The 20926-nt window shown below is 51.5% G+C and overlaps 1 protein-coding gene and 1 long non-coding RNA gene across 2 annotated transcripts in view; one reads left to right on the forward strand and one right to left on the reverse strand.

The window, feature by feature from the left end:
* Positions 1-9305: 9305 nt before the first annotated feature.
* Positions 9306-14983, reverse strand: HLX (H2.0 like homeobox). The gene is made up of 4 exons (XM_012506488.2): positions 13920-14983; positions 13011-13190; positions 12048-12232; positions 9306-10170 (listed from the first exon to the last, which is right to left on the reverse strand). Exons 1-4 carry the CDS (start codon positions 14527-14529, stop codon positions 9661-9663), a joined length of 1485 nt encoding a protein of 494 aa, XP_012361942.2. The 5' UTR covers positions 14530-14983; the 3' UTR covers positions 9306-9660.
* LOC115835142 overlaps positions 14247-20926 on the forward strand; it is a 48550-nt gene continuing 41870 nt past the window's right edge. The window contains exon 1 of the long non-coding RNA XR_004030086.1: positions 14247-14538. This is a non-coding gene — a long non-coding RNA (uncharacterized LOC115835142). The remainder of the gene's footprint in view (positions 14539-20926) is intronic.

Raw genomic sequence — 20926 nt, forward strand, 5'->3', positions numbered from 1 at the left:
CGCGCTCGCAGGGCCCCATCCTTCTGGTGCGCGGGGCGCTGGAGCCAGAAAGTGTACACAGACCATAAATTTCCCGCCCTGCTCGGCGCAGCTCTCCGAGGTCAGGGGCCGCCCGCCTCCAACCGCCTCAGCGCGCCTAACCCTTAACTTGCGTCCGGGTAACTGCCGCCGACAGCAAAACGTAGCTGGTGCCCGCTGCAGCGCCTAGCCAGACTGCAACGCCACCTCCCCACTGCTAGAGCACCCTAGTAGCGTTGGGACTCGGGGCGCAGCCTGCAGGAGGCTCCCCACCGCTGCCTACGAGGCGGGAGTTAGGGAATGGAGTAAAGAGGGAAGAAGGCGAGGCCTGGGGGAGGCCAGGTGAGAATGGAAAGCGAAAGGGATGACTAGGAGCAAGGAGGAAGACGCTTCTGTGGCTTCTAGACCCACTTGTGTCTATCCTGAGGTTTGGGGTGGGGGGTACACAGTAAGTGCACGTGGCGACCGACGTTCGCTTCAAGATGTTTTCGCACTTGGGCCCTCCCTTCCTTCGGCTGTGAACCTTGCATACCGTACAGCGCATACCATACAGGGCATACTATGAAAGCGCTTTCCCTGAGGGTGCAGCGAGATGACTTTTAATAGATTTCTCTATGGTTAGGTCTACACTAACATTGTAAGGTGAATATTTGAAATAATGATCAGAATAATTCGTCAAAAAGAACAAATCATTTCTTTGAACTTTTTTTCTCCTTGACTATAGAGAATCGCCGCAGACCACTAGTTCGGAGATTGGAGTAAGAAAGGCAGATTTCTGTCAGAGGCTCGGCCACGCCCCTTACCCGCCAAGTACCTTGGTCAAATTACCCAGCCCCTCTGCTTGTCAAAATGGCCATCTGTAAGAGAGGAAGAATAATATCTTCTGCCCTGTGTTGCTGTTATGGTTACATGAGATACAAGACTTTCAACTCCTGTTCAAAGAGTGGAAAAGACTTGTGTCTCTTTCCTCCGTTCTTTACTTGCACGCACCCATAGGTGATTTCAAACCAGTATAGACACTCTCTCCAGCCAGAATGAACTCGCAGTGTCATCGTAGTAATAGTTTAATAACAGTTTCCACTTATTGAGCACCTTCTGTTTGCCAGAACTCTGTCTCTGACTGTGCCCTGTATCAGATATGCGCCCCTAACCTAAAAACTACCTCTGGGTTGCTGAGCAAACTGACAAGAAGAAAGTGAGAAGGCGTAACTGGAGAGCTGGAGAGAACACAAGGAGGTGGGATGGTCTCCTCAACACCATTCCTCCGCGATGAGGAAAGCAAAAGAGAAATAAGAGGAAAGAGGTGGGCAAGAAAGTTTTCGATTGCTAAAACTTTTAGCTTGGAGGGCATGTGTCAGAGCACCTTCAGATCGTTTCAGCTGGAGACCCTTGACGGTCCCTAACCCAGAACCGGTCCAGCATGTAGTAGAGGCTCAAATGATGTGCACATATGTAGATGAGTAACATCGAGGCTGTGAGTGGCCCTTCTGTGCCCAGCATGTCTCCCTTGGCTCTGAGCAATGCTTTTGAGGAGGATGGCACTTTTGTGGGCTTTAAAAAAATTATATATATATATATATATATATATATATATGCAGATCTATTCTAATTTTTAAAAATCTCTGCCTTTCGTTACATTTTGGCTAATAGGCTGTCCTCCATCACCTCTGGAGCTGCCTGGCAGCCCTGTCATCCCTTGTCTCAGGTCATACACTCTGTCCTCCACGTCCTCCCTGGTGGTCATCTGGAACCAAGCCAGGGGAGTCCAGTTCTTCTTAAAATTCTGAATGGAATCTTGAACAGTACCAGGAGGAAAGGAAGCTCGGGGCTCGATGAGCAGAGAGGAAAAAATGAAAAGTGAGAAATGGTGAGGACATACAAAGCAAGGGAGCGTGAAGACCAATGGATATGGGAAAATTCAAATTACAGGTGACATTCCATTTAAAAATTGTGTGTCACAGAGCAAGTCTTTAGTTTGACTCTTTCTTTATAGCTTTTCACCCCCATTTTTTTCAGCTACAAAACTGTGCTCTTGGCTTGGAAGAGTAGTCAGCACAGGCTGCAGGGACCCTGATGGAGGCAAGAAAAAGGAGACCAGGCTTAGACCGCTGCAGCTGACCTAAAGCGGCCTCAAAGAGACATCTCCTGGGTGCTCCCAACCGGCAACTGACTGACGTAGAGATCAGCTTGGGGGAGGTCCGGGCCAAGGGGCCCGCGCTGACCGTGAACTGAATGAATATTCGGCAGGCAGGTTGGGGATCGGAGACCGCGGAAGACCCAGGACCTTCCTCTGCTACACCCAAAGCCATTGCGAACGGGGCGAGACCCTGTGACCCCGGAAGGCAAGAGGCTTTGGAGCGAGATCTGCGCCCCAGACCAGGAGAGCCTGGCTGCGTAGAGTCTCAGGGACACCTCTTTGGAGGTGTGCGCGGCCCGCGTTTCACCAGGTAGTGAAATTCAACAATGGCCGGATTGCGATACAGGTCGGGACTGCCGGATACAGGATCCTATTTGCTCATTAGTTCATTCTTTTGATCTTTCGTTCACTTGCCCATTTCTTGAGCTTCTACCACGTGCTGGGTGCACTCGTCACCCCGATTCTGAGAAACGAAAATAAACAGCCCCGACAAATTAAAACGAGGCTAAAATTTGCAGACTGGGAAATCTCTGGTCGAGGACAGTGGAGATTGACGGTGGCTAGGTAACTCCGCGAAACAGGCACTTTTGCTCCGCAGAGAGAGGCGGTGAGGTGCAGACGCACTAAGACCAACTTGCCTAGCATTCTCACCCACTCTGCGGTGCTCTTCCGTGTTCCAAGAGAGGCTCGGGCACATCTTAGCGCTCCGCACCGCCGCCTAAGTGAGGGACTGGAGATATCACAGAAAGCTTTGGACTTCCGTCCTGGTTCTTGACGTTGACCACTAGGGAAGTCACCTTGAGTGAGTCATTCAACCTCTCTACGAGTTGGTTTCCACCTACAACGATGCCCAAATGGTACACAGACCAGAGTTTAGGCCGCCTGTATCGATCCTGCTTGTGAACGCGTTCTCTTGCTCTTCTGTGATGACCTTAGCATCGGGGATCCCAATGGGTCCTCAACCAGATGATTCGCAACTCCAGGTCCACTCCCGGGGTTACCACCTGGTACTTCTGGGTTGCACAGCCTCCTACTGCGTTTATAATGTTACCTACCCTTATTGATGCTATAAATAACCACAAGGGCCACAATAACTATACTTGTCGTTTATTTAGTAAACACTTTTGGGGGTGCATTTCCTGTGCCAAGCACTGAGGGAGGTGCTAGAGCTTCTCCAAACATGCAGCAGAGTCCAGCCCTGCTCTCAAGAAGCCGAGGGTGCCTTCTTCAACGAAGGAATCGTTAATCTCCTGTTTCCATTTTGAGGGCCCTCCCTTATTGTGATTAGTTAAAAACTTAATAAAACTCCCCAAGTGCTATTTGTCCCAACATAATCTCAACAGCTGGAACATAATTTTCCCTTCTGGGCCCCTGGACCCTTGCTTAAGCTTCAGAAAACTAAGTATCAGAAAACTAACTTCTTCCTTTCTAACTCGCATTAGTAAGTCCCCACCACACCCACAAGCATTGTACGGCGTGCCTGCTGTGAAATTTGCAGACTGAAGTGCTCCTGTGCATAGTGCCAGGAAGATCAAGATGAAAAAGGCCTTCCAAATGCAGCAACCCCTGACCCAGCCAGGCAGCACATCCTAACTCTCTGGGCTACTCCTTAAAGGATTTCCTGGTGACAAGGCATTCTCGTTCTCATCTAATGATATAATTTCTTGGAGAGTAAAGGTTGTCTTGCATTCTTTTTTTCTCTACTGTGCAAACACTCACAAGGATCCCAATAAATACTGCAATGAAAAAACCAAATGGATGAAGGAATGCAGTAACATCTAAACCTATAGCATTAATTTATGCCAGCCACTGTTCTCATTTTGCCTTTTTTTTTAACTGTCATGAAGTCTTACAGCGATTTATGAGTTAGGTACCATTGATTATATCCCATTACACAGAGAAAACAAACCAAGTGATTAGATGAATTTTCCAAGGTCATGTAGCTAATTATTGGTGGGTGAGTGAATGAATGAATGAACGCCTCTGGGGTTAGTTCGGACCTCCTACGCTGGGCTGGGATCAGGCCCGCTTTTTCCTGCACAGTCCTCCTGCCGGTGTCCTCGAATAACCCCCCCAACCCAGAGAGTCGTTGAAGGTCTCCAGAGAGGCAAGTTCGGAGCGCGTGTCAGGCGATGCTGCCGCTGCCACTTCCAAAGTCTCTTTCTGGTTCCTCATCTGTTGCGCAGGGTGGACTGTGCTAGAGAGTGAGGCTTACTATCTGCCATGGCTCCAGCTGAATCCGAGGCTAGAGGAAGAGAGAAGGATCCAGCGCAGGGGCTGCCAGGCAGGCATGATTGGGCCTCCATCTCCACATTCTGCCCAGAATCCTAAGTGTCAGCAATGTTCAATCGAAGTTGAAAAGCACCATGGATGTCACTTCCTTTCGTGAGCACAGTGTGGCTGGGATCCTACACACTATTAGCAAAGCTAACACTGCTATTAGGTTAGTGCAGAGTGAAGGGCAGGGTATCAACCCAAAGGAGTCCCAGACCTGCGACTCCCAGACCCCTCAGGAACCACCAAGGGGAAGGGAAGGAGCTAATGGGAGCCCAACATCCCAGGCAGTGGTTGAACCTCATGATTTTTTAAAAAACCCATTGAGCTTTGATAATTTGGATCAGAATCTGGTTGCTCAGGTGTGTCTGGCACCAGCTTTCATGTTCCTGTGTACTGCAGGAGGCCCTGACCCAAGGCCCATCCTGGTCTTGGCACTCACTCTCCAGGGCACCTTGGGCAAGTATTCTCACATCTCTCAGCCTCTGTTACTTCAACCCAAAAACGAGGAAGTCGGGAACAATCATACCTGTGGAGACTTCTATTCCTGATTTCTAAAATGACAGGGGGCATGGACAGGGAAGGGATTAAAGGGCCAGGGGTTCTCCGAGCTCACCTGTCCTCAGGGCCCAGGAATCCTGGTGGAGGCTGCTGCTCTGTTAGAACCTGAGTTGAAGGGAATCTTAGAAAGTGCTCCCCGCCCTGTGTAAGCAGTCTGGATTCCCCAAAAGTGGCTGTGGCAGAGGGGAGGCACTGTGGGTTGTAATATCCAGTGTGTGAAGGGAAGCTTCAGAGAAAGCCAACTAGTTTGTCTTTGGGATGCCAGCCAATCTCATCACGACCTCAAAAATGGAGGCTGTGAGCTAGATGAGTGCATGAGTTAAATCAAAGTTTCGTATTTTAAAAAATCTTCCCTAGCCCAAACACCTGTAGTTAAAATCCTCCTTAAAACTCGCATCTTCACAAATACCTTGGAGTGTGCAATCAGTCCTTTCCAACTCACAAGGCTAAAGAAGGGGAATGTGATGTCCCAGCACGTTTAGGGTCCTCTTGGTCATCTTTAAAGTGGTGTCACTACATCACGTGGGGGAGGGCTAAGCTTGCCTACCTTTTCTTCTTAAGGGAGGAGGAAGCCGGAGAGGGGACTAGAATGCCTGAAAACGATGGGAGAGTGCATCAACCTCAGCCTCTGACTTCTCTTCCCCCGTTTCTTCCTCCATGCAGCCCACTGAGAGTCTTAGGTAGGCGTGGGCTTGAGGAGAGGTGGGTTCAGATCTGTGGAAACAGATTAAACCTCAACAGGTTAAAGCTCAACAGATCAAGTCAAGTCGAGGTGACCGCAGAAAATCCACTGCTACAAGCCCTGGTTTCTACCACACCCCTCTCCCGACTCCGAAGCTTTCGTTGGCGGTTGCCTTCCCAGACAGGAGAACCCAGGTTTCAGTCTCCTGTTTCTTCGGCCTCTGACACCTTGAAAAGAAGCCTAGGCGCTCTTACTGCGCCTGCCCTGCGCTGGCCACAACCTAGTTCAACCCCTGAAAACATCAAACTCCAGATCCTGGGTAGAGAGGGCAGCCAGAGAAAAGATCCCAGAGTGACTGGGGTTCCTTCATGGTTGCCTCTGAGGTGCAAAGGATGTCAGAGGGATTTGTGGCAAGCAGAGTCTGAGCCCGCCTACAATCCACACGACTCTTTGTAGGGAGTAGAGGGAGAGAAGTGGGAAATCTGCCCCCTGCTCCGGGGGCTGACGACTTTGGCCTGGGGTAGCGGGGGAGGGGCACAGGAAGGCGAGGGAGACACACTGCTCGCATGGAGGTCTCTGCCCACTCTCGACTGAAGCGGGCAAACGGGAGAGAAACGCGGCGCCAGCCTTCAGTGGTTTAGTCCGCGGAACTTGGCGCTAAGCAACTTCTCTGTGGAAACAAGCGCCCTACCCACCCACACTGGCTGAATAAGGCGGCAGAGGCTCGTCTCTGCTTTGCCATATGGAGGAGAATGGGGAAATTTATTCGCGTGGTTTTACCCACAAAGTGCTGAAATAGCCAGTAGACTGCCTGTCTCTCCTCTGTCTATATGAGTCTGCAGGTCTGTGTGCGACCACGTTGGAGGGGATGGGGGATGGGTATTGAGTCCCCACCCGCTCCCCGAAGGGAAACGCACCGTGGTCACCATCCCTCTGTGAGCCTCTGTGCACCTTGGTAGCCTTTTTCGGAGGGCTCCGCGCCGCGGGGACTTCGGCGGGCTAGGCAAAGCTTTGCTCAGAGCAAAGAGCAATCGCTGGCTGGAGTCTCGGGTTGTGTGCAGGAGGAGCGGGGGCCGCGGCTCTGTTCTGCTCTGCTCCGGGGCCCTCGCGCTCTCTCCTGCTCCAAGCCTCAACCCTGGGCGGTTCTGGCGCCCCGCACGGTCCGCGCTGGGCCTTCTCTTCCGGGTCTGAAAACTCTAGGTCTTGGTTGAAGAATTTCTAGCTGCCTGGCCGCCGTTGCTAGCATTTTGCGCTGCCAAGAAGACCCCAGTACCCGGGGTCGAGAGAGCAGCCCCGGGATGGGACTATCCGGCCAAATTTTAGCCTTTCCTCCCGGCCACCTGTGGCTACCTTTCTTCTAAATGAACTGTAACTTCTCCGGGGCTTGTGATATTCCGATTCTAATGAAATGTGGAAGAACTCCACTGCTAGGGTAAAGCCCCGCGAGAACTTCACGTGATAACTGTCTAGGAACTGGGGGTGGGGGTGGCGGAGGCAGGGGCGCCTCCTGCGAGCCCTAGGGTGGTATTCGTCCTTCTGACTCCCGCCCTCAGGTGCTCGCCTCCCCGGCTCACTTCGTCCCCGAGACCCCCAGCTCCGCCGTGCCCCCTGGCCTGGCGAAAGCTGGCCTAAATACGGCAGAATTCTACCTGAAATCACATCATGACATTCCCCCATGATGATTTTCTTCGCTTTCAAAGCCCCGGAGCCCGGGCTTGGACCTACGGTCTGGATTTGGCGGTAGCGGAAACCTCCAGGGCCAGGTGAGGAGCAGGGGACGGTGCGGTTTGTATAAAGCACCCTCCCCACCTTTCTTCCCTAGGCTCTGCTCCTCAGCTAGGTGTGTGTGCCGACGCGTTATTCTCCTTAACGCCAGAGCTGGATTGAAGTGCCTCAAAATTCGATGTGCTTGGGATATCCTGCTTCCAGAATTTCAATATGTGGGGTCAGGGGAAATTGATATCGATAATGCAGACAAAACTGAGGTACAGAGGGAATCCTAAAGTTTGGCAGCAGAGCCCGTGGAAGGCTTGAAGAAACTATCCCAGCCCTGGCCCGCACCCAGGGCAGGTGGGGAGGCTGCCCTGGCCTGGAAACTCTTGCGGCACAATTAGGGATAACAGCTAGTTCATGTTCCTGTTGAAGATGGGGTCCCTTGTGGTATGCTCTTTCTTTTCTCTTGACTAAATTGTACAACTCTGATTATTCTGCCCACACTCTATTCTCACAGCTCTTGAATCATCTCGATTTGGGGACTTAGGAGGTTGGCTGGGTCAGGAAATGATCATCTTTGCATCCATGTGTTGGCTTTGGGACTTGTTATCTGTATCTTGTATCTGGCTATGCAAGTGAAAGAAGGCTCAATCTGCTGCCTCTACTTCACCCCTGGATGGAAAAGTCTAGAACAGAGATCCTGGAATGAGCTCCAGGGGAATGTCTAAAAGTGGAGGAGATAAGCAAGACAGAGGACCGCTGAGAACTTTCCCACTCTAGCCAAGGGACTGAGGTGTGTCCTAGGCTCTCTGACTTCAGCACCTCTCCTCAACTCATTCTGAGAACTGGCCACCCCGCCTGGATGCTGGGTCTGCCAGAGACCTTGTGTCCTTCACATACTCAGTGCCAAAGAGATTGGCACTAAGACTGATCAGGATTTCCCAAGGAAATCTGTTTGCTATAAAATCCCCCCAAAGAGCTTTTAGCAACTCCAGACATTTCACAGTTACAAGCGGGAGGACAGGTCTTGGAGAGAGGTTTAACTCTTCAGCTTTAAAAGAAACAAACAAACAAACAAATCTTCGAATTGCCCATCCTAGTAGCAGTGTCAAGGTTTACTATGTATTTTCCAGCTGCAGTGGGATGGGGAAACTGCCTCACGACTCTTAGCAGCTTTGGGGAGAAAGAGCACATCTAGGCGCCTCCAGTGGCCAAATTGCAAAGGAAAATTTTTGTGTGGATGAGGGAATGGAGGATGCAACTTCATGGTTCTATCCGTGGCCACATGTAGGCCAGAAGTCCAAGTTCTGATCTGGGCTGTGCCTCTGCTTAACCTTGAAGAAGTCACCCCTTTGTTTGGCATGTTTACAACCAGGGCCCTGGCACTCTAAGACCCAAGCTTCCAGCTTTAACCACTGTGTCATGTCTGTCCTTTCCTCAGCAACACTGCAGACCTGTCCTCTACCCCATCCCGGAACAAGGGAAAGTTCGTGCAGGGCTCTGGGCCCACGCTTCGCATCCACTTAGTGATTACAGCTGTGCCTAGATTGACCCCGCCTGGCATCACTGCCTTCCCCATTCCAACTCTGAGCACTCCAGGAACTCATTTCGTCCATACTCCGGATGGGGAAACCATCTGTTGCACTGGCCTAACAGTTTCTATGGCCTGCTCCACTCTCAGGCTGCTCAGGGTTTCAGAGGGCGCTTTCAGTGGCAGTTGGCGCTAGAAATCTCTTAATTAGAAGCCTCTAAGCCCAGACGTCCATCTCTGATGTCTGTAGCAAGATGGCTCTGAGGTTGAGCCACTTCCCCTGAAACTCCAGCCTCCCACCTTCAGCTGCTGCATTCTGCAGTGCCCCCGGGACTAAGGTCCGGTTGTGGATCTCTGGCCTTAACAACCCCCAGCAAAGCCAAGCGGCCTTTACAAACCGTAGTAAACATTTTATTTACAAATTTAAGGCGTCCTAAGTGCCTTTGAGCCACGACCCCTGGGGCGAGTCAGAGCAACAGTTTAGTCAAACACCTCACAGTCGAACCAGCTTGCTTCCGGAGAGAAGTGTTCGGCTGGCTAGCAGGACACTGAGACTCCCCTCTGCTCTGGGCAGTGTCCGCTGCAGCCAGTCGGAGCAGCATGGGGCGAAGCGTGAATGTCGGGTGGTAGGCTTCACGCTGCGTCTCCTGTCCTGCCAAGTCGCCAACGTACAGTAAGCACAAAACCCAGCCCAAGGCTGGGAGGCTGCACTCAAGGCCCGGATCCCCTCCGCCCTAGTACAGTCTATAAGCCGCCAAGCGCGCCTTGGGCTGGCTCGGGGCTTTTGGGAGCGCTGCTGGCTGTGGGCTGTGGCACAGGGAGAAGCTCCGAGGCGCCGCCGCCGCCTAGGCTGCTGGCGCAACAGGCACTGGTGCTGCTGCTACTAAGACTGCTGGCGCTGCTGAAGCTGAAACTACTGCCGCCGCCGCTGCTGCTCCCACCACTCCCAGCACTGCTGGCGTTGATGAGAGCGCCAGTGACCGGGGTCTTAATAACTGTTGTTTGGTGTAGAGAACGCTCACTCCCCTCAGTCCGCTCCGTGTCGCTGGGGGCCATGTCCAGGGACTCGGAGTCGCTGCTCTCGCTCTCAGCCTCGCCTTCGGAGCGGCTGGGGCTCCTCTCGTCCTGCTCGCCATCCGCAGCCGGAGCTCCACCTGATGGCTTCTCGCCGGCCTCCTTGTCCTTGTCCTTTTGGGCCTGGGCCTCCTTGGAGTGCCGCCACTTCATCCGCCGGTTCTGGAACCACACCTTCACCTGCGCCGCGCCACACGGGGAGACAAGAAGAGACACCGAGATGAGACCCAGGTTTGCTCCTATCCGACTCGCGTGCACCCGCAAGCCACCTGCCTGAGTGAAAAAGCAACGCTTACTTGGCGACTCTACCAAGGACCAGGCACTGTGGTAGGCGCAGGAGCCAAGGGACAGCCCAGGGGAACACAAGAAGCCAGGAATCCCGGCCTAGGGAACCCACTAAGACCGTTTTCAAAATGCGACCCTCAGGCCCCAGGACTAAAATGACCTGGGTGACTGTTGGAAAAGCAGATTCCTGCACCCGACCCCCAACATACTCTTTCTCTACTCTAAATCCATGCATTTTTTTTTCTATCAGGACCCCCATGAGAATCTGATTAAAGTTATGGACTCCTAGCCCAGAAAAATACACATATACCCAAGATACTGCTTACAATGTCAAGGGTTTGGTGTGCCAGTGTTAAGAATTCCTGCTCCAAGTTGGCCCTCTCCTCTACTGCCACTACCCAAAGCAAGTCCCTACAAAAGCAATACTTTTTTAAAAAAAGGAAACAGGAGAAGCAGAAAGGGAAAAGGGGTTTTAAACTGTTAATCACAGTAGGGTGGGGGCACTGTTGGGCTTTCAGTAAGACAGAATTTCTTTGGTATGTTTGTATGCAAGAGCTGATAAGGACCCTGCCCCCCATTAAGGATAAACAAATTCTCCTGGGGGCTCAGAAAACACTGGAATTAAATGTGTGCAAAGTGAAGGAAGGGGATAGAGATGGGGCAGAGAATCTATATAGACATATACAATCCCCTGGGGGTCCCAACGCATTCACACAAGTTCCAGCTTCCCTTTTAAAAATAACATCCACAGCTGGTGGAAAACGGCTGGGCTCCTCCAGTGTGTGTGTGTGTTTGTGTGTGTGTGTGTGTGTGTGTGTGTGTCTGTGTGTGTGTGTGTACTGGGCAGGAGACTTGTGTAACGGAGGTCAGAAAGAAACAGAGACAGCAGTTGAGGGACCAAGGAGCTAAGAAAAAGCCTGCCTCTGGCTTCTGACCTGCTGGGGACAATCAGCACCCCAGAGCTAGAGCCAGTGCTACGGGGTGCACAAGAGTGACTCTTCCACAGTCTAAGCTCGGGAAAAAAAAAAAAAAAAGGCCCAGTTCGTAAATTTAAGAAAAAGAAAAAAATTAATTCAGGCACAATACATTTCCTACTGTCTTGAAAAAATTCAAATAGGCAGAACCTGCTGAAATGCTCTTGGGTATTCTAAGAAAATCATTTTTCTTTCTTTCTTTCCCTCACCTCTCCCCTTCCTTCAGATTATCTTCAGAGCCTAAGCCTTGTAATGTGTGGCTGCTTCAAGCGGACTCCCTGCCCTCCTGGAGCTAACTAATTCCGTTTGAAATTATATTTTCACTTCCTCAGAACTGGGGATTTCACAATCCAGCAGAAGCAGCAGGAGGAGGAGGAAGGAGGGAGGGTGGAAGGGAAAAAAAACCCAATAACAATCTCTTGCCTTTGGGTTTTTATCTTTTCTGAAATAAACTGTCTCCTACAGCGAACTGCACTACAGTTGAGTACATCAATGTTATTTCCAGTGGCCCTTTTGCTTTCTCCGTGGTTCTTTAGCCTGCTGGCCAAAATAAACATGCAGTGCTTGTTGACACACATCTTGGGGATGAGCTCTTCTCTGGGTCCTTCTCCCTTACCCCATTTCCACCCTCCTCTTCTCCTGCCTCAAGTTGCGTAGTCCACAAAGCGTCTTGCAAGTCAAGATCTTGCGTTTCCACCGCAGGAGGCCAGTCGGCGGGGATGGAGGGGGCCTACCGGACTAGGCCGTGCGCTGCTGCCCGCCCGAGGGCGCTGTGCGCTGGCGCCGGAACTGCCTTACCTGTGCGTCCGTGAGGCCCAGCATCGCCGCCAGCTGCTTTCGGTCCGGCTTGGTCACGTACTTCTGAATCTCAAACCTTTTCTCCAGGCCTTTCCTCTGCAGGTTGGAGAACACAGCGCGCGACCATGAGCGCTTCCTTTTGTACGTCTGAGGCATGGTGTCCTTCGTGAGCACAGCGTAGGGACCTGCCGCAGAACGGAAGCCAGAGGGAAGAAAGACAAGAGGGCCGTTCAGTGTCCAGTCCTTGGCCTGCCAGCCTGGGGGTCCCCGTAAGGCTTGAAACTGTTTCGTGTTAACTGTCGATTCCACCCTCATTCAGAAAGCCCTTCGCGCACACACTGAATGGCCCCTCTAAGGAGGAATTTTACACGACAGTCGGAAGACCTAAAGGAGCGTGGAGTGGAGAAGCCTGGCGGCTTGTCCTTTAATTCCAAGAGAAAAATATAAACTTCATGCGTGGCCATCAGGCCTATGAAGAGTAGATAAAAATGTCCCTCGGGCCTGAATGATGACAGCCCTGAATTATCTCGTGTGTGTGTGTGTGTGTGTGTGTGTGTGTGTGTGTGTGTGTGTGTGTTTATTCCTGCATGTGTCCAGGCACCCAGACATAAGCTCGCCAAGCACAAGTGTTTGAGGTCATCCCAAAATGTGTATATGTTAATAAGCAACATCGATGCTGCATTTTTCAAGCCCTCTGGGGCGAAAAGACTTCGAGAAAGCCCCCCACCCCACCGTCCACGCACACACTTTCTGGGCTCTCCAGGCGCCTCTACCCCTTTTCAAGAGGAACCATCTGAAGCGAGCGCTAGCTCGCTGAGAAATCTTTCGGTTTCTCTCTCCTTACTCCGTAGCCTCCCGCCCCAACTGTGAGATTGCGACACCGCGGCCGCCCTGGAGGCGTCAGTCCTGAGATTTCTGTCAGTCGGCTCACCCGTTAGGCAGTACTCTGTAGTTTTTCCGTACCTGGAAACGTGTCTTGGAACTGATGCTGAACTGAATTTCTTGGGTTCGAGTTTAAGGGACTCAGGATGGCAGAAGCCTCGTTAATGGGATCTAGAGATGCGAAGAACTGGCCGGCCGAGGGCTGCAGGCCTGAGAGGTGCACCCCGGCGGGCCGCCCACCGGTTAGCAGGGACGTGAGATCTGGGGACAAGGGAAAAGGATAGCAGGTTACATCTCGGGCACACTCACACTCTCCGCTGATTTGTTCCTCCCCTTCCCCTTGCCCTGGATTCACTTTTATTGAGCGAAGAGAGAACCCGTCTTAGCGCTGAAACCTCTCTCTCCCAACAGTTGCCAAGGAGCGACGCACGAGAAGTTCCTGTGTGTCCCTCACATCCATATGCACGCATATAGTAAGTAAAGGCTTTACATAAATCGGCTTACGGCCTCACTTTCACGTGCCTTACAAGAATGCCACAGACCCAAAACCTCCGCCCCAAGGAGGCCCCACTCTGCCCGCTCATCTAGGCGGTTTTGTTTATTATTTACACTTCCTGGGTGAAATTTTTACTAGAAATCGAAAGTGTTTCCCAAAAATGCTTTAGCTGTCAGAAAATATAATTCTGTCTCTAGATACATTATTAAAGAGATCAAAGTCATTTTAGCAGATAACTACACCAACCATTTTTATAAATATTGATTCTAAGACGTGTTTTTAAAGAATCCCTGGAGTCATTTTTTGTTTGTTTTACATGGAACAGGTGAGTTTTAGACCTAATGTTTTGTAGTTGTCTTACAATTCATTTTCTTCTCTCCCATTTTACCGATTTGTCCTTAATTGTAAAAACACTCAAAGGCACCCCAAGCCAGCCCGGGGTCCGGGGAGTGGGTCAGTGGTCAGAGGCCTGCAGCCTCCCGCCCAAGACCTACCTCTCAGCGTGTTGCCTTCTTTGACTTTTGGGTCAAATTCTGCAGATAAAATGCGGTCAATTCCAAATTTGAGGTCTTTGCTGGAGGGGGCCGGGGCCGAGCCACTGTGGTGGGGGTTCGGAACCACTCGCGTCCCCGAGGCCGGGGGCTGCGCGGTGCCAGCCCGGGGCGGAGGCGGAGGCTGTTGCTGCGGCGGCTGTTGCTGCTGCGGCTGTTGCTGCTGCTGCTGTTGTTGCTGCGGGTGATGGTGGTGGTAGGCGGCTGAGAGCGGAGACAGCCGCTGCGGGAAGCCAGCCGGGACTTCGGAGGGCGCCACCACTGGGGTGGGTCGAAGCGGGGATCTGGCCGCTGCTTGGAAAGAGGCGTGCGGGTGAACAGAGCCCAAGTGCGCGGTGAGGGCGGCGGCCGAGGCCCCTGCCAGGCCCTCCGGGGCCGCCCCCAGATCCCCCACGCCGGCGTGCAGAATGTCTGCGATGCAGAAGGAGGGCTTTTTGACGGCGGCGGGGTCCAAGGGGAAGGAGCAGCCACCTGGGCCGGCTGAGGAGCAGTAAGCGGCCGACCAGAGGCTGAAGTTGGAGGCGTAGAAGGGAGCCAGCCCGGCTGCGAACATCCTGCCGGGGTGAGCCGCGCGGCTGCCGCAGTCCAGCCTGACCGGGTGGGTGGGCGCGCGGGGAGGGGCGCGCGAGTCCCGGAGAAGGCGGCCGCAGCCGAGGACGATCCGCTTTCGCTTCTCTGCCCGCACTGAGGAAGACAGGCCGGGAGCCCTAGCGCCACCGAGGGAGGAGGCGAGGGCCGGATCTCGGCCGGTCACCGCCTCGCTCCCTGGCCTCGCTTTAAAGGCGGCGCGGCGCCCGCACTCCTCGCGGGCTGGAGGCGAGCGAGGGGCGCTGGGGCCGCAGGGCGGGCGGGGGAGCCAGGGAGACCGGAGCCGGACACCGCAAGAAAACCCAAATAGCTAAGCCCTAAGAGCCAAATTTAAAACAACAACAATAATAATCCGTTAGTTGGGGGGGGGGGAAAAGTAATAGAAAAAAAAACTCGTCTCTAAAAACTCCCAAAGTTTTGGCAGGAGCTTTCGAGTCAGGCCCGGGGTAGGACCTCGATCCGAGCGCTCATTGGTCATCCTCGTGACCAATGGGAGCGGGGAGTGGAGGGGAATTAGGAACGAGGGGGCGTGGCAGGACCCGAGCCACGCCCCGGCCACGCCAAAGTGTTTGCTGCGGCCGCGCGGGCTTCGTAGCGCACATCGCAGTGCTTATTGCTACTCTGCGTAGGGGCCAGGCAGCCGCTCCGGAGGGCTCTGACTCTCTTCTAACTTCTGCAGCTCCGAACCGCCACGGGGCAAGGAGGGTTGGTCACAGGAGCTTTCCTGAAGCGCTTGTCACCTGGGGCGAGTTGGGGGAGTGGGGAAGGGACGGTAATCTCACTCTTTAGGGCTCTGCAAAGCCCGCCTCCCGGTGGAGAGCAGAGCGCGCTTTGGCCCCTTTGCTTCCCTTCTCTTGACCTCATTCTGCTTTTATTCCAGGAGTCCGTGTCCTCGGCAAAGCCCCTCATCTTTCCTGGGCCCTTGCCCAAATGTTGCCGCCCTGAGTCCCGGCCCAACTCAGCACCGCGTCCGCCTCGTGCCTCCCAGGAGATCCTCCGGGAAGCGAGGAGGAGGGGCGGCCGCAAATTGGTTTTATTCTGAGCTGTCACACAGTGACAACTTGAACGAGTGACTTTTCAAACAAAATAAGACGGATGGCTCCAAACGTCTCCCTTAGACGCAGCCAAACCTTTTCCCAGAGCCTCAGAGGCTACAAAACAGGCTGCCTCCCGAAACCCGGGAGAGCGGCACGCGCGTCCCTCCTTTGCAGGAGGTTGTAGGAAATGTTAGCCTCCCTCCTCCACCACATCTCCGGATCACGTGGGGTTCGTTGTTTTGCAAGTGCCCACAAGAGCAGATTTCCGTGGGGTTCAATACCGCTTTCAATTCTGTGACAGCTTCCCCAGGAACCCCTTGGGCCTGGTTGCAGGAGAAGCTGCGTGGTGGTCAACGTCTTCCATTCGTGCCTTGGGTCTTTAGAACGCAGGGTGGTGGTAGTGGGGGTTTTGTGCAACATCGACATCTCTATTTTAAGAATTTCTTCTCTTTTAAATTATAGTCAGAATGGATTTCCCCACCCCTCTCCCAAACAAACCACAGGCCACCCAGATGAGCTGTTCTTGCACATTTTCAGGAAGAAAATAAAATAATACGAATAATGAAACCATGAAATCTTTTGTTTTCGATAGCCCTAATAAGCATCTCCTAACAGAGATTCTGTGGCATTTTTATTTCCCGTCAGCACGAAGGCTCCTCACCAAATAAACCCAGAAAGGCAAGTGAACTTGCCATGCCTATCTCGAGTTCAGGGTTTGGGCTTATAAAATTAATTTCTGGTGTTTTCCCTAGCCCCTTGATGCAGATGCTATCCTTTTAAGCTTTTTACTTTCTCCTGGAAAATTATCAATCACTTCCTATCAGCCAGCACTAAGATCTCTCCCTCTCCCCCTCTCTCTCCCTCCTCCCGCCCTCCAGCTCTCCCGCTCTCCATCTCTCTTTTACTGAAAGGTTTTCTTCCCCTGCTCCACGCAGCCAGGAGAGAGGTGCTATTTCCAGAGATAGATGGGTGTGTTTGGCTGAGGGTAGGGGTACCTGGGGCGAGAGACGTAATAAGACCAGTTTTTCTGTGTCAAGCTGAAGGCAAAGGAGCGACAAGTACAACATGGGCAATTGAGGCGCTGGCTGAGGGTTCTGGTGAGCCTTCGGTGGGAGTGTGCGTAGCGGAGGCCGTGAGCCCTCTGCTTTCTAGTGCCACTTCCAGTTTGATTGCGATTCTAATTTGACTGCAAACATTTAGACCTCGGCCTAAGCCCAAACTTACGGTTGTGAAAGAGGTGCATTTACTCCTTACCCGAGGCAGCTCTGCGAGCCCTCACCCTCTCTCTTAAGAAATAAGACTCCCCTATCCGCTTTCATCCTTTCCAAGGTTTGCGACGCTCCGGGGTGGGCACGGGATACAGACCCGGGGGAATGCGAGCCCTCTGGGTTCCCTGAGGCGCCCACAACTCGCATCTGCCGAGATTCAAGGCCCGGAGCGCTGGGCAGATGCGGCGAAAGCGAGGCCCCGAGGCCCGCCGACTCCTCGCCGCGCCGCGAGCCTCCCTTTCTCCGCCAGGCGCGCGGCTGGATTGCAAGTTGCAACTTCGCCTGCGCGCCCCTTGCTGTCCCAGGCCTCGGCTTCCTTGCAACCGCCTCGGCGCCATCCAAGGCCTTACTCCCAGCTCCCGGAGGCAAACGCGAAATACAAGTCTTTGGAGCGACCCCCGCCGCCCCCTCTACCTCTTCCCCAGGCCCAAGCCTGGCCCCTGCAGGCCCCTCGCCGAGTTCTGAGCCCGCAGACTCCCGCCCTCCTTACTCCCCACTCTTCGGAACCAAGAAAGCAGCAGGAAACCCTGGGCTCGCCGGAGTTCAGGTCATCTCCTGTTTTTTGATGGACTCAAACTCGGACTAAATGAGCGGATGTGCCTGCGAGATTGGTCTCAAAATAGAAGCGGCCTTAGTATTTTAGGATACTGCAGAAATCCTTATTTCTTCCGGAGAAAAACTCTATAATGACTCCTAGCACTTCCCCTTTCAATATTTGTGCAACTTTATCTCCACCGGCAAGTTGCTCGGGTGACGCAAATCCGCCCTTGTGTATTACGACTACCAAAATAAATGCACGGAAATCAATTCCCTTCTAGCAATGAAAATATAAATATACAGCTGCGACTTTCCCCTTTAATCTTTGCTTTCCGAGCGGCTCCGGGCTGTGGCGAAATGAACTGGCCCAGAGCTATTGAGCCGGGCAGGGAGGTCCTGAGGGTAGAGGCGAGGGCTCCCCAGGGCCTGGTAGCCATGGGGGTTGAGGATCTAACAGGAAAGAAGAGGGCCTGGCTAAACCGAATTAACTTGAGCTTGGTCTACGCAGCGGAGACCCTAACTGTGGCCTCATTTCTTTGGAAAATGTCACACTGGCTGGGGTTTCTGATCATTCTGACTGCTGTTTTTAATGCTTTCAACTAACCCCTTCACTTTTCCTAGTTAAACACAGCCAAAGACGATTTCACCATATTGGGAATGGATAAGATCAGAGGAGGTTCGTTTTATAATTTAACAATATAGCTTATGGGGATTTAGGGTTTAAAAGAGACCTGAATCAGGGGCTTATGCAATGACTGAGGCAAGAGATGGGTTTCACCATCCTTTGGTTCTCCCTGTCTTTGGAGCCTCCATATTTAAATCATCAGTGCAGATTTTTGTCCCAAAACCAGAGTCACAGATCCACACTGAGCATAGGTCAATTATAGTGAATGCTGGGCCTTGTATATTACAGGACCATAACTCTGCAAGGGCTTGAACTGGCTATATCTGCTATCTGTTTTGCTTTTTCTTGTACATTCTGGGCAAAATAATGTGCAAGGCAGTTGCTCTGTGGACTTCGGAACCCCCTCCTCTTAATTTCAAATATTCTTGCAAACATGGTACCTACTGGCTTAAAGACAAGAGATGGAAATAATTAAATATTTACAATCAGAAAGAAAAAGAAACACAGCTTATCCAGCTACTTGAGAATTCAAGAAATTTGCAGCAATGTAGGAATCTGTGTATACTGTGCCTGTCTTTCTGCCAGCTGGAGATTTAGGGATCACTGGGCCCAGCAGTCATACTTAGCGGTGGACATGGGAGTTCTGTTCTTTGTGGGTGCCAGATACTAGAGATTAGGACCCTAATGACCCCCCATAGACATACCCCCTACCCACACACACATACTTCGGCCTATTCTAAGTAGGACACAACTCTCTTTTCTTGGAGACCTTAGAGTTATTCCAGAATTTCTGAGTTTTTGAGAAGAATTGGACTTTGCTATGGGCTGGGAAAAGCAAATAATGCAATAGGGCTACAAGCATCCATAGCTATTTGATTTATTCTTTTTCCTTTTCTCCATTTCCCAGATGTGGCAGATTTGCAGGTGGCCAGCTCTCTATTTGGCTGTGGCCCTGCCCTTGAACTTTAGCCATAGGTTTTGCTCCAAAGTTTCAGACAGCCTTTTGGCTCTGATCCCATTTGCCCTTTCCTCTCATAGGGCTTCTTACATATTTCCCTTCCCTCACTACTAAGATATACCACTTTACATATATGTAACACACACACACACACACACACACCACACACACACACACACGCTCTCTGGGAATCTTAGAAATGTGGTGGGGGAGGGGAGGCAGGCAGTTTGGGATTTGCTCCTGTTTCAAAGAGCTGCTTCTCTGCCTCTCCAAGTCATCCTCTCTACATCCAGCCAAGAAAGACCCCAAATCTCATAAAACCTACGGCAGAACCCATTTCAACATGGCACATTATAACAGACTCGTATACATTTGCAATGAAATCATAAGAGTAAATTATGAGAGACTATCTGTAGCATATATGAGCTTACATACTTCATTGCACAGGCTTCTATTTAGTAGCTGTAAACAGTGCTCTCCCACTCCCAATACATGAGCCACTCACCTTGGATTTGTTGCCTGAATTATTGAATCTGAATGGCTGGTTGTTAAGGTAGGAGAAGGAAGAGTAGGTGAAAATCATATCTCCAAAACAGGGAGGGATGAAAGGCGTTCCCAAAGCAGTATTTCTCTAAACAAACAAATAAACCTTCTTCCCTTTGAGACAGGTTTTCAAGTTAGAGCACAGGTTCTAAGGCCAGAAGAGGGACTCAGGCCCAGACTAAAAAGCAGTCATGGGAAGGGATCTTCTGAAGGGAAAGGATCCTGAAGCCAATGAGAGGGATTTTGCAGATATAGCCAATGGGTTGTTGTCCCCATCTCAGTGGTCCCAATCTGCCTACCAGCACCCACCAGAACTGGGACAGCCCTGGATTTAATGATGGAGTCCCCCCAGCCCTGTCCCAGCCCACCAGGCCCAGGCATCTCCCTCCCTGGAGGAGCCCACCTAGTACTGAAAGTTGGTTCTCTGCTGACACCTGCTGGACCATCTCTACATTGTTTTCTGGCAGTAACCATCCTGTGCCAGCAACATTGTTATGACGAAAGTTGACTCTTCCTTTTGCAAAAATGCAGGTTTCTAAAATTGGCTTTGACTAGCAGCTGTTTCCTTCCATATTGCAACAATATGGGAAGATCTTGTACTGTGTGCTTAAAATCACTAGACCGGGCGAGGGAAGCAGTCATGGTTCAGGAATAATACTGTGTACATTTTATAGATCTCAAGGTCAATTCACATTTATTATCTCACTTCTTTAAAATAACCAACTGTAGGATGCCGACAAGGGATTATTATCCTATTTGACTTTAGGAAGTTGATCCTCAAAAAGGTTAAGTGGTTTGCCCAAGGTGGCGTAGTTGGGAAATGGTGTTGGAGGGAACAGAGGCTAGGTTTTCTGGTTCATCAACCGGTATTATACCATCCAGCCAATTTCTTCAGGTGAAATGGTTTATTCAGAGGAAAAACTCTCTGCGCTCAATCAGAATGTGTATTGATTTCAAACAAGGAGCTGGAGAAAAGAAGTATGTCTAACTCAGACACACTACCCTACCCTGAAATTTCTTTCTCTCCTCAGCATTAAATGTGGAGACTTCCTTGCCTCCCAGTATCATGCCACTTGTTAAATTCTAATTTGGGCATCTACCCAAATGAGGCCCAAATTTGATTTGGGTGAATGCTCCAAATCAGAATTCAACGAGTAGCACGATACTGTGTCCAATTCACATCTGCAAATGAAAATAAATCCCTCAGTTTATATTCAGTTTTGTCTTTGCATTAATAAAAGTAAATCATTTTGCCTATTTAAAATATCCAACCAACTAGATGCAGTTTCCCTAGGAAGGCATTTATCTAAACCTTCTCACCCACCCTCCTTGCCCTCCATCATAACATCCCGGTCACCTTTTTCCATTGCAGCTGGAAAGCAGTCTATTTTGGT

This window comes from Nomascus leucogenys, chromosome 5 (assembly GCF_006542625.1).
Source record: "Nomascus leucogenys isolate Asia chromosome 5, Asia_NLE_v1, whole genome shotgun sequence".
NCBI classification, from domain to species: domain Eukaryota; kingdom Metazoa; phylum Chordata; class Mammalia; order Primates; family Hylobatidae; genus Nomascus; species Nomascus leucogenys.

What these genes read in the sequence shown, in the direction of transcription:
- HLX (XM_012506488.2), bottom strand. Translation starts at nt 14,529, where the DNA reads ATGTTCGCAGCCGGGCTGGCTCCCTTCTACGCCTCCAACTTCAGCCTC. An exon ending in GTTCCAAGACACGTTTCCAG is followed by an intron (nt 12,233 to 13,010) that starts GTACGGAAAAAC and finishes GTTCTGCGGCAG; the next exon opens with GTCCCTACGCTGTGCTCACG. An exon ending in TGGGCCTCACGGACGCACAG is followed by an intron (nt 10,171 to 12,047) that starts GTAAGGCAGTTC and finishes GGCGCGGCGCAG; the next exon opens with GTGAAGGTGTGGTTCCAGAA.